Source organism: Sturnira hondurensis, unplaced genomic scaffold (genome assembly GCF_014824575.4).
Source record: "Sturnira hondurensis isolate 20B ecotype Veracruz unplaced genomic scaffold, ASM1482457v3 Scaffold0015021, whole genome shotgun sequence".
Taxonomy (NCBI): domain Eukaryota; kingdom Metazoa; phylum Chordata; class Mammalia; order Chiroptera; family Phyllostomidae; genus Sturnira; species Sturnira hondurensis.
In genome coordinates, this window is record NW_028087652.1 from 14,290 (window position 1) to 28,823 (window position 14,534).

The 14,534-nt window shown below is 39.3% G+C and overlaps 1 protein-coding gene across 1 annotated transcript in view; it reads left to right on the top strand.

Annotated features, from left to right (window-relative positions):
- Nucleotides 1–352: 352 nt before the first annotated feature.
- The window catches only part of LOC118999603 (phosphatidylinositol-binding clathrin assembly protein-like), a 55,626-nt gene continuing 41,444 nt past the window's right edge, over nucleotides 353–14,534 (top strand). The window contains exons 1-8 of the mRNA XM_037064228.1: nucleotides 353–431; nucleotides 2,167–2,309; nucleotides 4,821–4,896; nucleotides 5,880–5,982; nucleotides 6,168–6,261; nucleotides 6,377–6,488; nucleotides 8,093–8,199; nucleotides 10,782–10,823. Coding sequence (XP_036920123.1) covers nucleotides 353–431; nucleotides 2,167–2,309; nucleotides 4,821–4,896; nucleotides 5,880–5,982; nucleotides 6,168–6,261; nucleotides 6,377–6,488; nucleotides 8,093–8,199; nucleotides 10,782–10,823 — 756 coding nt within the window. The remainder of the gene's footprint in view (nucleotides 432–2,166; nucleotides 2,310–4,820; nucleotides 4,897–5,879; nucleotides 5,983–6,167; nucleotides 6,262–6,376; nucleotides 6,489–8,092; nucleotides 8,200–10,781; nucleotides 10,824–14,534) is intronic.

Below are 14,534 nucleotides of genomic sequence, written 5' to 3' on the forward strand. Positions count from 1 at the left end.
CAGAGTCCACCTTCCGCACTCTGGATATGCCCCGCCCTAAGCCGGATCCTGTCTTCAGAACTTTTTCTGGGACCCGCGGCCATTTTCCGAACTTTCTTGCAGTACCGCAGCACCTCGGACTTAAAATACCACCTCATGCTATTGCAGATCTGCATCAACCTCCACAAAAAAAAAAAAAAAGTCATTTGGTGAAAACTACTTACAGGGCCAGTCCTTTCTTCAGTCCCCATCAGTCACCCCATCATTCACTAGGGGTACTGTTCCCGTACTTAGTCACTAGGTCCGGAAGGGGCGGGGCCAGATTCTGTAGCCATCACCCTCGTGGCTAGCAGTCTACCACGGCGAAGCTCTCATGGGGTCATCTGTGTCCAAGGCTGCCCTCGGGGCCACCACAGAGGAGTTCATGGAACCTGAACCAAAACACCTAGCTGGTAAGTAGGAGGTCTAGTGCCGGTGGCTCACAGATGGCTAGCCTGCTCTAAGTACCTCTAATGGTGGGACTTCACTCCGCTCCCCCTCCTCAGCCTTCTCTATACTCGGCATAGCTGCTAGACTGGTGAGATTGGGTTCTCACTTCTAGTAAATTTTGATTGCCCCTAGGAGGGAACCGCTGGGCTTTTAAACTCCAAACTATAATTTTCAAATAACTTAGTACACCAGAGGTGATCAAATAACACCCCAGGTTTCTGAGAAATGTTTGTTACAAAGTACCCCCCAGGCTCCTTTATAAGTCATGACATTAGAGAGTCTTCTAAAATGAAGGAAAGTCTATCATGCAGATCTTCCCATAGGTAGTCCTTAACCTAAGGTTTGTGAATATGCAACCTCTTGGCGTCTCTGGGGAGTTATCTTGGGCCACACATTAAATACATTGTGGCACATAATGACCCCCCCCAAAAAAATCTCATAATGTTTTAAATAAATTTAAAATTTTGTGTTGGGCAACATTCACAGCCAGCCTGAGCTACATGTGGTCCATAGGCTGATGATTGGATACCCCTGCTTTAAAGTGCCCCTTGCAACATTTATTTTTCTGTGTAGGTTTCCAGGGAAAAGTATCTTGGTTCTTTTAAAAAATATTTTATTTCTTTTCTTTTTATTTTTAGAGAGAGGGGAAAGGAGGGAGAAAGAGAGGGAGAAAAACATCAGTGTGTGGTTGCCTCTCATATGGCCCCCACTGGGGACTGGTCCTGCAACCCAGGTATATGCCCTGACTGGGAATCGAATAGCAGCTCACACTCAATCCACTAAGCTACAAAGGCCAGGGCTATTTTGATTCTTAAAATTACCTTTTGCTCAAAGACAGAATAGCCTCCAGGATCTCACCACTCCCTATTGTTTGATGTCAATGTAAACAAGGACTTACTTAAATAGTATGTGCTAATGGCAATATCCCTAAATCCTACTGCTGTTGAAACCTGCATGGCTGACTCAGTCTTTTCATCAAATCTTGATGTGAAGATTTAAAAGTAAAGCATTTTACTTTAAAACTCCATTGACTTTATACATATTTGCCTTCTGAAATTTTATCTTCTTATCATCATGATAATGTGCACGTATTACAGCAATTTCAAATCCCAGCCACTGCCACTTAACTACTTGTATGCCCTTGGCTATGTTACCTTCTTGAGTCCTATTCGTTTAACAAGTATTTACTGTAACCTGTTACGTACCAACTACTGTGCTGCATCTTGGGGGAACAATGGTGACCAAAATGAGCACAGTCCCTATCCTCATCAAGTATACAGAACTATAGGGTACATAGGCATTAAATACCATGTAACATGTCATTATAAATTGTAATACTTGTAATGAAGAAAATGTTTAGATTATTCCTTTTGTCATTACTATGTGATTTGATTGCATCTGTCTTTAAAATTAAAGTTACCAGCCCTGGCTGGTGTAGCTCAGTGGATTGAGCGCAGGCCTGTGAACCACACGATCACGGTTCGATTCCCAGTCAGGGCACATGCCTGGGTTGCAGGCCAGTTCCCAGCAGGGGACGTGCGAGAGGCAACCATACATTGATATTTCTCTCCTTCTCTCCTTCCCTTCCTCTCTAAAGATAAATAAATAAAATCTTTAAAAAAATTAAAGTTACCAATTATGATTTTGAAAATTATGTCTCAGTCTACATTTTAATACTTGTCATTTTCTGAAATTTAGATCTAATACAGTACATAAATGAAACAAATAAGAGTATTGACCCCCTGGCTGATGTTCTTTCTGAGAAAACAAGGAGCAGCAGCTGGGTGGTGGTGTTCAAAGCTCTGGTTACTGTGCATCACCTTATGGTGCATGGAAATGAGGTGAGCATGGTGGGTATTTAGAAATGGTAATCATTTACAACTACAAAAGTGTTCTTGGTTTGACAAAGGCTTACCACATGTTACTTTAAATTGTGACAAATGAGAGAAGTGAAGAGCAGTGGATATTAAAACCTGAGTTCTTCATTTTGCGTATGGATATATCTTTGTAAGCAGTATCTAAGGTATACTATTTTAGCCAATGGATAATAAAGTGGACAATAGGTTGGATATTTCACTCAATTCTTTAGATAATTTAGACCAAAAGGGAAAGTCCGCCAAAATCTATTGCTACATAGCTGCTTTATTTTACCACAAGAAACTGGATACCTGAGTGTATTACATCATCACCTGTCTACCTCTTCCCACATACACTTTTTATATTTTATCGAACAGCTAAAATGTTCCACAACATTAAATTACTTACTGTTGTCTACTTCAAATTAACATTTTATCTCAGTAAACTTTGCATTAAAAATTAGAATTTGAGCCCTGGCTGGTATAGCTCAGTGGATTGAGCATGGACCTACTACCCAAAGGGTCACAGGTTTAATTCCCAGTCAGGGCACATGCTTGGGTTGCAGGCCAGGTCCCCAGTAGGGTACATGAGAGAAGCAACCACCTATTGATGTTTCTCTCCCTCTCTTTCTCCATCCCCTACTCTGTCTAAAACTAAATAAATAAAATCTTAAAAAATTAGGATTTGGAAATGTATTGGATTTTGAAACTTGTAAAGCAGTAGTAACTACATAGCATGGTATTTTTGGTATAAATGCAACACAGTAGAAAGCTCAGAAGTAGAACTGTACTTATGTGGGGGCTTGGTGGCACTAAAAACGTTGGGGAAGTATGGAATTTTTTTTGCCTTTTTAAAGAAAAAGTTTTTATTAAGTACATTTTATTGAGACATCTTTTTTTTTTGGAATTTAAAATAAAGCCTTTTGGTACAAGTAACATCCCTATGGAAAAAATAGAATGAGCTCTTTATCTTACCTCATATACAAAAATAAATTTCACATGAGTGAAATATCTATAAATGCAAAACCTAAATTTTAAAATGGAAGAAAATGTAGGAGAATATGCTTATGACATTTTAGTAGGGAAGATATTATAAAGTTGGAATAAGATTTTATATATTACAGACAAAAGATTAATATTTAGAATATATTATCAATAAGAAAAGGGCAACCCTGGCTTGGTAGCTCCAATGGTTGGAGCGTTGTTACATACACCAAAAGGTTGCAGGTTTGATCCTCGGTTAGGGTGCATATGGGAGGCAACCAATCGATCTTAACCTGTCTCTCTCCTTTTCCCTTCTTCTCTCTGTAAAAACTCATTAAAAAAAAGACATATCCTCAGGTTAGTGTTAAAAAAAAGAAAGAAAACAGCAGTAGAATAGACTAATGAACAAAAAAATGAACAGACAATTCATGGAAAGGGAAACCAGAATGACTGATAGCTGTCAGAGAACATGCTCAAATGAGCAAAGTTTAAAATGCATGGCAGTGTCAAGAGTTGCAAAGATCTTGAGGAAATGGTAACTGATTAACTGTTGGATGACATGCAAATATTAGTTGCTGTAGTTTATCACTGCCAAAGGAGAGCACTGAGACATGTTTAGTAAAACTGGAAATGCCCACCCTAGTAACCCAGCAAATCCACTACTCATAGCATACTTATAATGTTTAGAAAGTAAAAATCACCTAAAATTTCAATAAATAGGGAACAGATAACTAAAATGAGGTGTGTTTGTACAATGAAATACTACATTGCATTAAATGGGATGTATACCAACAAGGCTAGAACTAAAAAAAAAACAACAACAAAAAACAATGCTAATAGAGGCAACAAATTGTAAAATGATATAGTACCATTTATATAAAATTTTAAGATGCATTTAATATTTTTCCATAGAACAAATATATATGAAGCTATAAAGAAAATAGACTAAAGATAGTATATTACAATTATGATACAAGTCTATTCCAGGTAGAAGAAAGAAATGGAACTTAGGGATGGGGCTAAGGGCATTTTTAACTTTATCTCTAATGCTTTAATCCTCTTAAGATAGGATTGAAACAGATTTGTCAAAAAGATAGCAGTTGTGATTTCTGGATAGGGAGTGGAGTACACAGGTGTATACATTTAAACATTTTTTTCTGTAAATTAAATTATCAAGTACTGCAGTACGAATTAGAATAATTCTGTAATTAAATATTCTCAAAATCAAAAAGGAGGAATGGCTAGATAGAAAGTCTTGAGAGAAAAGGGTGTGTATACACATGAGCTTTAATGTTTAACCCCTTATTTACTTGGGAAGTATATAAACAGAGGACAACGCTTCAGGTCCTTATGCTATGTAGCCCAGGATATGACCATGCTCACCTTAATCAATGCTTGTGAAGTACCTGTATGATAGAATTATATTAAGAATTCTTTCACAGTGGCAAAATCATTAATGAACTCATTTGTGGGAATAAACTAATTTTTGGATTTGGCACATTTGTTTGACAGCGTTTTATCCAACATCTTGCATCTAGAGATTCTTTGTTTACTTTACAAAACTTCCTGGATAACAGTGTCACAGAAGGTAAGATGATTCTTTGATGGAAATATTCCTATGTGGCAAGGAGGGGAAAGTTCTGAAAACCATGCCTGGTTTTTAAAAATGGTTTAAATTATAAGGGGTGTTGTGTGTTGTACATTTTAGGATGGTAGATAATTTCTAAGTTCATTAATACAGCACACTTACATGCTTACTGCGAATAATGAATATGCCGTGTGCTAAAGATAGAGGAAACTGAACTCTCCAGGTGTCAATATTTACTCAGGAAGGCCTTCCTTGTTCAGTCTGCCAAAAATTGTGGCATAACCCTATGTCCCTTCTCTGCCTTAGTTTTATTCTTTCCACTTCTCATTGACTAACCATCTCTGTGTGTTTCTTTTCTTTTGCTTGTCAATCAGTTCTACATTGGAATTGTAAGCAATCCCTTCAGGGCAGGGATTTTTATCTATTTTGTTTACTGTTGAACTTCCAGCATCTAGAACAGTGCCTGGTTCAGTAGGTACTCAACAATTGTTGAATGAATAAGTAAAGTCAATAAATAAATCAAGGTATGTTGAGAAGTTGAATTTCCATCATGGCCTTTTTTTCTACATTTTCCTTATGAAGTAGGAGTCAAGGTCATTTGCTGTATGGAGGGAGGGTGAGGGAGGGATGACTACAATGAGATGGGGAGTTTTAGGGAAATGCTAAGAATTTACAATAGTTTTTGTAGAAATGTCAAAGAAATTGATAAAGTTTAATTATTTTCTCTGTTCAGGAATGTCACCGTCAACACCACATCATGAGGTGATATCAAGGCTTTTAGGAAATAAAAAAATAATATTTAACAGAAAGTTTGAGGAATGCAGGGCTAGATGATTAATGAAAGCCATTCTAGCTTTTGGGCTTCAAAGATATTGTTGAGGTATATCGGTAAATGTGGAGTGAAAAGTCTTTGCATTTATTGACATATATTACAAATGGTTAATATTGGTTTATTTAAAATAATTAAAATATTTTATTTTTAGGCCCTACTATGTCCACTTTCATCAGACAGTATAGCAGGTACTTGAATGAAAAGTCACTTGCATATAGACTGATCACATCTGACATCACCAAAGCCAAGAGAGGGTCAGTAAATATTATTCATGTGTAATAAAGAAATACTGAAATACATATGTACAATAATATGTAGTTTGTAAAAAACATACATGATTTCTTTAAAAAAATTCACAGCTATATTTCAATAGGCTGATTTCACAGTGCTTCTCAAACTCTTAATTATTGATGTTATAAATTTCTTTGATCTTTTACAGGATGGATGGTATGATGAGAACTATGAATACTAAAGAGCTGCTCAACACACTTCAAATAATTCAAATTCAGTTTGATGCTCTTATTAATTTTAAGGTAAGACCTTTATAAATCCTTTTTTAAAACTTTGGTAAATGGCATTGTTTAACTGTAGGTGGGGGAAGAAATTTTGTGAAACTGTACTGGTAACTGACTACTGTTTTACTTCCAGGCAAATCCTGACGAACTAACTAATGGTATAATACATGCTGCTTTCATGCTCCTCTTTAAGGATTCTCTTTGCCTCTTTGCAGCCTACAATGAGGGAATCATTAATCTTCTAGGTAGGCTAAAGAATAAACATTACATGTCTTAAAAATCTGGTAAAACAATTTATTTGTAAAAATCTTTTATATCTATATTTAGATTCTGTGGGGGCAACTTTCCTCGCAAGTCTCCCCAGTTGCCACAGATGAGAGTAAATATGACTGAGACATGATGTGATCTGCTTAGGGAGGAGAAGTGGCCATTTTCCCAGAGGAAAAAGGCTGAGCAGTTTCTCCAAGGAGAAAAAGGCCTCAAGCCCCCTCCTCCAGGGCCTTTTATTGGGTTCTAATATACAGGAATACTGGGTGGCGAGGATCAAACAGTAGATAACATTTCAAATAAATCTGAGGGCTTAGTATGAGTCCGAGTCTGTCGGGAACAGAGTTTTAGGGTTTCCTGCTCGAACTCTTAACATATGAATGAAAGCACTTTTAGCCGAGCAGATTTCACAGGCTTATCAGGAAGTCTTTGTGATGCCAGATTTCTCCCCGATACCGCTCTAGCAAGGCAAGGAGCTGCACCGCCTCCCAACACAAGTTTTCAGGCTTAAGGGGATTAGAGCCAGTAAGCGCTTCTCCCAGAGGACATGGGGACCCGGGCTTTGTCAAAACCAGGGGGTGAGAGTCCATTGCTCTTTTTTTGCAGCTCCCCGAATCCTTGTATGAAGGCCTCCCAAGTGATCGAGTCTGGCTTAGGTTGCCCCACCACTGTGAGGGGTCCTACCCATCATTGACTTCCAACCAAGCTTTGGGGGCAGGGAGAGGAAACTGAGGCAGCGTTTGCTACCAGAGACAAGCTTTGTCTCCTGCTGTTCACATTCCAGAGGTCGTCCCTAGCCCTTAGCCACAGGGGGTAGAGATACAATTCCTAGAACCAGGCAGAGCGGTCTACAACAAGATTCAGATTTGTTTCAGGTTAAAAATAGGAGATATTTGTAAGGTCATAAGTGCTCACATATTTCTGGGAAATTTACCAGGGAATCAATATAGGTTGCCATACTTATGCATTAGTCATTAAGGCCCACTCCACCAAGGTCAAAATATAGTTCAGACTTTTTAAAGAAAATATTGCCTGTAACAAGTAATTGTTATTGATTATATAGAAGCATATATTTCATAGGCTTTTCAGGAATTATCTGTCATTGTTTTGCCCTCACAAGTGATTCATTTCATAGTTACGGTTCTCCAGATTTCATTGATGAGAACTTGAGATGTGTTTTGTATACTGAAGTGTAAGTACCTGTACCTTTGTAGAATTATAAAAGAGTAGGAAACACAGCCCCCTCCCTCAGAGAGCTTCAGAGTTTTCAAAAAGATTACAGACTAGAAGTACAGAAATTGATACTAAACTACCCAAACAATCTCTGTATGCTATTAAATTTTAGATGTATTTCCAGCACCAGTGTTTGGCATGCAGTAGTTACTCCACAAAAATCTGTTACATGTAAATTGAGTAGTACTGTTGTTTTTTAAAACAAAATAACTGGATTAAAACTATAATTATTTGGAAGAAGTTAAAATAACATCCAGAAGCAGCTTAAAATAGAATCATCAGAATGGAGTGAAACTTGAAAATTGCTAAGTTATTGGCTTCTACATGATAATATTTCTTCTATTTTTAGGCAAGTTTTTTGACATGAGGAAGAGCCAATGTGAGGCAAGTTTGGATATTTACATCAAATTCCTTGACAGAACAACCAAACTGGCACAGTTTCTGAAAGTTGCAGAGGTATACAACTCTATTTCTATCCCAGGCTTTTCTGTTTTGTGTAGTAACTTAATATCCAATATAACTATCCCCCCTACCACTACCATCATGCAAACACACAGAAATTGGTAGCAGTTTAAACTATTTTGTGAACAGTAAAGCTAAAAACTAAAATTAAGTACCTCAAATATACTTTTCTATTTTAATATTTTAAAACGATTATTTATTTATTTATCTTTAGAGGGGAAGGGAAGGAGAGAGGGAGAGAAATATCAATGTGTGGTTGCCTCTTGTGAGTCCCCTGATGGGAACTGGCCTGCAACCCAGGCATGTGCCCTGACTGGGAATTGAACTACGGTCCTCTGGTTCACAGACCTGCGCTCAATCCACCAAGCTACACCAGCCAGGGCTCAAATGTACTTTTCAGTGCACTGATACACAAAACAATCTGACAAGGATTTCTGTTTGCAGCCATGATGATAACCAATCACAAGCTCAGCCTATCAGCAGCAACAACTCTAACACTGGGACAAAATATATATGATGTCTTTTCAAGTAGAGCAGATCTGTGGTCCATGAGAGAAAGAAACACATAACGTGAGCCCCACATCTACCCTAATACCTAGAAGAACCTGAGCAGGATAAATACAAAGAAACCTTGTCTAGGCAACCAATAGTAGAACTTCTGAAAACAGGGGGGGGGGAGATATATTACCCATAAGAGAACAATATGAATAATAGCTAACTCTGACTCTAAAAATTAGAACACATTTGTATGACATCCAGACAGCAAAGACTCAATATCTGACAAGTCTTTTGTTTTATAGTTTTATCCTTAGGACAGGTATAAGGTTGTGCTTAAGTGTACTGGCTACTTTATTTAGCCCGATGTTTTTCTTGCTCTGTTGGGTTGGCCAAAAAGTCCATTTAGTTTTTTCTGTAAAATAAGAGACATTTTTTTCATTTTCACCAATAACTTTATTGCTTTGGCTATTTTGAGTATGTTGGCTATCTCCCACATGGTATAGCATTGATTGTTCTCAATCAATGTCTCAATTTGATCGCTGTCAACTTCAACTGTTCTATCTGACCATGAAGCATCTTCCAGTGAGAAATCTCCAGCATGAACCTTCACAAAACACTTTTTTAAAAATATATTTTTATTGATTATGCTATTACAGTTGTCCCATTTTCCCCCCTTCACTTCCCTCCACCCTGCCCCCATCCACCTTCCCCTGATTTAGTTCATGTCCATGTGTCATACTTACAAGTTCTTTAGCTTCTACATTTCCCACACTACTCTTACCCTTCCTCTGTCTATTTTCTACCTACCACTTATGCTACTTATTTTCTGTACCTCTTCCCCCTCTCTCCTCCTCTGATTGCCCTGTTGCTAACCCTCCATGTGATCTCTATTTCTGTGGTTCTGTTCCTGTTCTAGTTGTTTGATTAGTTTGTTTCTGTTTTTATTTCAGGTGTGGTTGTTAATGATTGTGAATTTGCTGTCTTTTTACTGTACATGTTTTTTATATTCTTTTTCTTAGATAAGTCCCTTTAACATTTCATATAATAAGGGCTTGGTGATGATGAACTCCTTTCACTTGACCTTATCTGAGAAGCACTTTATCTGCCCTTCCATTCTAAATGAAAGTTTTGCTGGATAGAGCAATCGTGGATGTAGGTCCTCGCCTTTCATGACATGGAATACTTCTTCCCTTCTTGCCTGTAAGGTCTCTTTTGAGAAATCAGCTAACAGTCTTATGTGCACTCTTTTGTAGGTAACTGTCTCCTTTTCTCTTGCTGCTTTTAAGATTCTCTCCTTATCTTTAATCTTGGCTAATGTAATTATGATGTGCCTTGGTGTGTTCCTCCTTGGGTCCACCTTCTTTGGGACTCTCTGAGCTTCCTGGACTTCCTGGAAGTCTATTTCCTTTGCCAGATGGGGGAAGTTCTCCTTTATTATTCTCCTTTAACCAGTCACAGCACCTTCTCACATACACTGCACAAATCTTTTTTTGTGTTTCAGTTTTTACCTTTCTTAAAACAATAAAGCATAATATACTGAAATGTTTCTTATTTTTCATCTTAAATATTAAAATAGTTGCACAAAAATTAACCAACTTTTAAAAAAGAGAGGGAGGGAGAAAGGGAGAGAAACATCAATGTGTGGTTGCCTCTCACATGCCCCCTTGCCAGGGATCTGGCCTGCCACCCAGGCATATGCCTTAGACAGGGAGTTAAACCAGCGACCCTTTGGTTTGCAGGCTGTCATTCAACCCACTGAGCCACACCAGTCAGGGCAAAAACTCAGCAATCTAGTAAATTGTTTTTAAATGCAAACTGGTATGACAGCTGTTACAATACACTCTTAGCCAAATTGTTTCAAATGAAGTCAAAGACAACTAAGTGCTACTAGAGTCATATTTCAGAAAAAAAAACAAATGAACTTTTTGGCCAACCCAAGTAGATCTGTACCAGCCTAGCAATGCATTCACGCTTTTGGGGCTTTTTTTCTGTTGTGAATACATTGGTCTCACAGTTACTTTCTTTGTTGCCATGTTCTGCTGTAATGTCTGCTTCCACCCACCCTGTTGTGAACTCAGGAAGTTGGAATTGACCGAAACAACATTCCATGTATTACTCAGGTCAGTGTATCTCTTCTGTGTATTTAAATGAGCTTTCTATCTTTATGTTTGTGTGTTTATTATATTAATTATAATCTGAGAATCCATCATTTGCCATATACTTATATGTATATTATCTATTTTGAATTTTGAATTTTTTAAATATATTTTATTTAAAAATATTTAAAGATTTTATTTATTTATTATTAGAGAGAGGGAAAGGGAGTGTATTTTCATTTTCATATGAATAATATATGGGTATACCAGTGATTTCATGTTTTTCATCTCATGGCACACATAAAGTAATTAGTAAAATTCTGCGGCACACCAAAAAAATGTATCTTTGCCTATCTGACAAAAAATAGGTATAATTTTGATCCATTTATGCTGGAAGGCTGTTGTTGTATTGGCTGTTGTCATTTTTTATTTGATAGTCTAAGCAAAAAGAGGTCAGTGCCCCTGACTAAACAGGTATTGCATGTTTTAAAAATTCTTATGGTATACTGGTTGAAAAATGCTGGTATATACACATAGACTTATGTCTTCTGAATAGGTCTGTGAACTGTTGGTCTTATGAAGAGGCTGTTTCTTCTGAGTGCTAAATGGTGACTCATAGTATAACAACTAGACGATGCTCTTTAAGTGCACGAAACTCATTAGTGGAAACAGCCAAATATTTGGAATAATAAACTTAAGTTTGAGGCTGTCTTGTCCACCTTTCAGGTGTGTAATCTCAAACATCTCATTCCGTTCTCTATGCCTCATTTCTGCAACTGCAAAATTGGTGTAATAGTATTGTCTGTCTCATAGCAGTGTTGTAGAAATCAAATGAACTCAGGTTTTTTCCTTCCCTAGAAGCTGGTCATGAGGAATCCCTCAAATGGCAATGGGTGTAGATGTGAGGTAGAGGTGGAAATGCAGCAAGTGGGGATGAAACGAGGGTGTGGCATCCTGCTCATGCAGCCTGCTTGTGGCCTCTGGACCTACCTGTGCTCCATTCCAGCTGTACCATAGGGCTGGACAAGCCAGAACCTGTACAGAGACTTTTATTGCTCTGGGCCCCAAACTAGTGTGGCAGGATTTTAGATCACCTGGGGCTGTGGACCAAAGCAGTCTTCCCTGGTGTGGGAACATGTCTCCAGAACCCTAAGAGGCCTACTGAGTGTTGTGTTTCTTCTTAAATGGTGGAAGGTGCTCGATGCACTACTTTATGCTTTGGGCAGGATTTCCTGATATACTCCTGGCCACTGAAACCTTACACATTTTACTGATGTAGAAGGCTCCTGAATCTTTTATGAACTACCCTCTGGAGCACGTGTAGCTTTCTAAGATCTCTACTGTTCTGGCCACTTCTTGCTCATCTGATTCCGTCAGCATGATGCCGTGGATACAAGTGGATTCATGTGACTTTCTGAGAGTTAACTAAATGGTGTAGACGTCTTCTGACCATATTATGACAGAGGATCGGGTCAAAACTGTAAAATGTATACTGTTGTTTGTTCTCTGTGCCTACCAAATTTTTCTCATCCACACTTTTGATAGCAATGGTAAGTAGAACATTTACCAAACTTTTAGCCACCTATAACATATACCTGAGACTGTGTTAACTCATCTCCACAAAAGAAACTGTAGTGGCTGGCACCATGGCTGCAATTGAATTACTACTTGATTGAGTGTGCTGTAGTTTGTCATTCTCCAGGGCCCGACTACTTTGGGGGGCCATATTGATGAATTACATGGAGATCATGGGGATCGTCATCCCTGCATCCTTTTTATCTTTAAGATTGCAACTAAGTTCTTCCATCATCCTAGGGGGCGATCTTGTTTATTTGCTAGTAATCCTGGAGGGCAGCTGGAGGCTGTTTCAGAGGCATGTCCCTACCTGGGCTCTGCTGTGACTTAACTGTAGTTAGAGTCCTAGAGACCAGGAGGGGAATAGGGGCAGATCCTGATGGAGTGTATAACTTGTGAGGCATCATCTCCAACAAAGTGAAGGGGGGAGGACACTTCTTCAGGCTCAGTTTCTAGGGAATCTGGAGGCTCAGGACTTTCAGGCCATCCCCGCAGCTCTCCCTATTTCATAAATTAGGGCCCTTATTCTTTATCCATTCAGGTCCCTGACTCTGGTGTGGCACACCTGCCCCAGTGGTGACTGGAGGAATGTACACTATTCAGACAGAGCCTGGCTTAGGTGGTAGTCATGTGTATGGAAAGAAGCCTGTGGAGACAGAGGTACTAGATTGAGGTTCCCTAGGGAATGAGAGGATATTGGATCCAGAACACAAGTGGAAGCGGTGGCCTCAAATAAGAGGATGGAGGAGGCAAGGAGTAGAGGGTGGTTGCAAATACAAATAAATATTAGGTGCAGTTGCAGAGAAGGAGGGAGTTTCTGCCTGATATCTTTTCATAAACATATACACCTCTCAGGTATCAGCACAAGCATTCCTCAAGTACAGATGAGGGACTTGTGCATAGACATTGAACCCCACAGAGGGGTTCACAATGGGAACCACTGTTGGGTAAGTCAATGCATGGCTTCCTGAATGAGAAGTCAGCTAACCAGGCAGAGAGACGGTGAGAATATCTGAGTTAGTAGGGGAGAAGATCGAATTACATTGCTCAAAGGCGCCATAACCAGTGAATTTCAGTCAACATTCATTCACAAACACATGCTTGGTGCCTACCAGGAGGAAGCTGCTATAATGAATGAGACACAATCTGAGTCCTTGAGTTCCTAAAAAAGACAGAACAAAGACTACAAAAGCATGATTAGATAGCTCCCAAAATGCAGTTTTTGTATTTTTCTCCACAATGAACTCAGTCCCTTAAGGCAGGTGGGAAGGGTTTCTTTGCTGAGAACCACAGCTCAGCCATTATGGGGGCACAGGCAAGCATTAACTGACCTGGGCTTAACCTCCTTCAGTGCTCAGTGCCTGTAGCTGAATCTCTAGGGGGATATTTAACCAGAGGAGCTCTGAGAGGGAAGTCCATGTTTCCCATTGGGCCACCCTCTCTCCTTGCCTAGGTCTGGTCTCTAGGACACCTGAATCAGAAACAAAGTAGATGGGTGTCAGAAAGGCTGCAGGAAATAGGTGAGGGTCTTTGTTGGTAAACTTCCATGCAGATCCCCATTCCTTCCTTTGTAATTCATTGCCTTTTAACTAAAAGCTTTAAAATGTTTTGTTTATTTTCAGAGAGAGGGGGAGGGATAGAGAAACAAACACTAATGTGTTAGAGAATGTTGATTGCTTGCCCCTTGCAGGCCCCCAGCCAGGAAGTGGGCTGGCAACCCAGGCATGTGCCCTGACCATAAATTGAACCTGCAATGTAACACCTTGCAGGATAATGCTCAAGTAACAGATACACTCCAGTCAAGGCCAGAAGAGCTTTTTTTAAAAAAACATTGTTGATTTATTTATTATTTATCTTTAGAGGGGAAGGGAAGGAGAGAGGGAGAGAAATATCAGTGTATGGTTGCCTCTTGTGCGTCCCCTGCTGGGAGCGGGGCTGCAACCCAGACATGTGCCCTGACTGGGAATCAAACCACAATCCTCTGGTTCGCAGGCCTGGGCTCAATCCACTGAGCTACACCAGGCAGGGCCAGAAGAGCTTTTTAAAAAGTTGTTCGATCACAGTTGTCCAAATCCCCTCACCCCCCTTGCTCTCCTCTGCCCTGCCCACCTCCCCCCAGAAGAGCTTTTTACTTAGTACTGTGGCTTCTGGCCCTCAGCC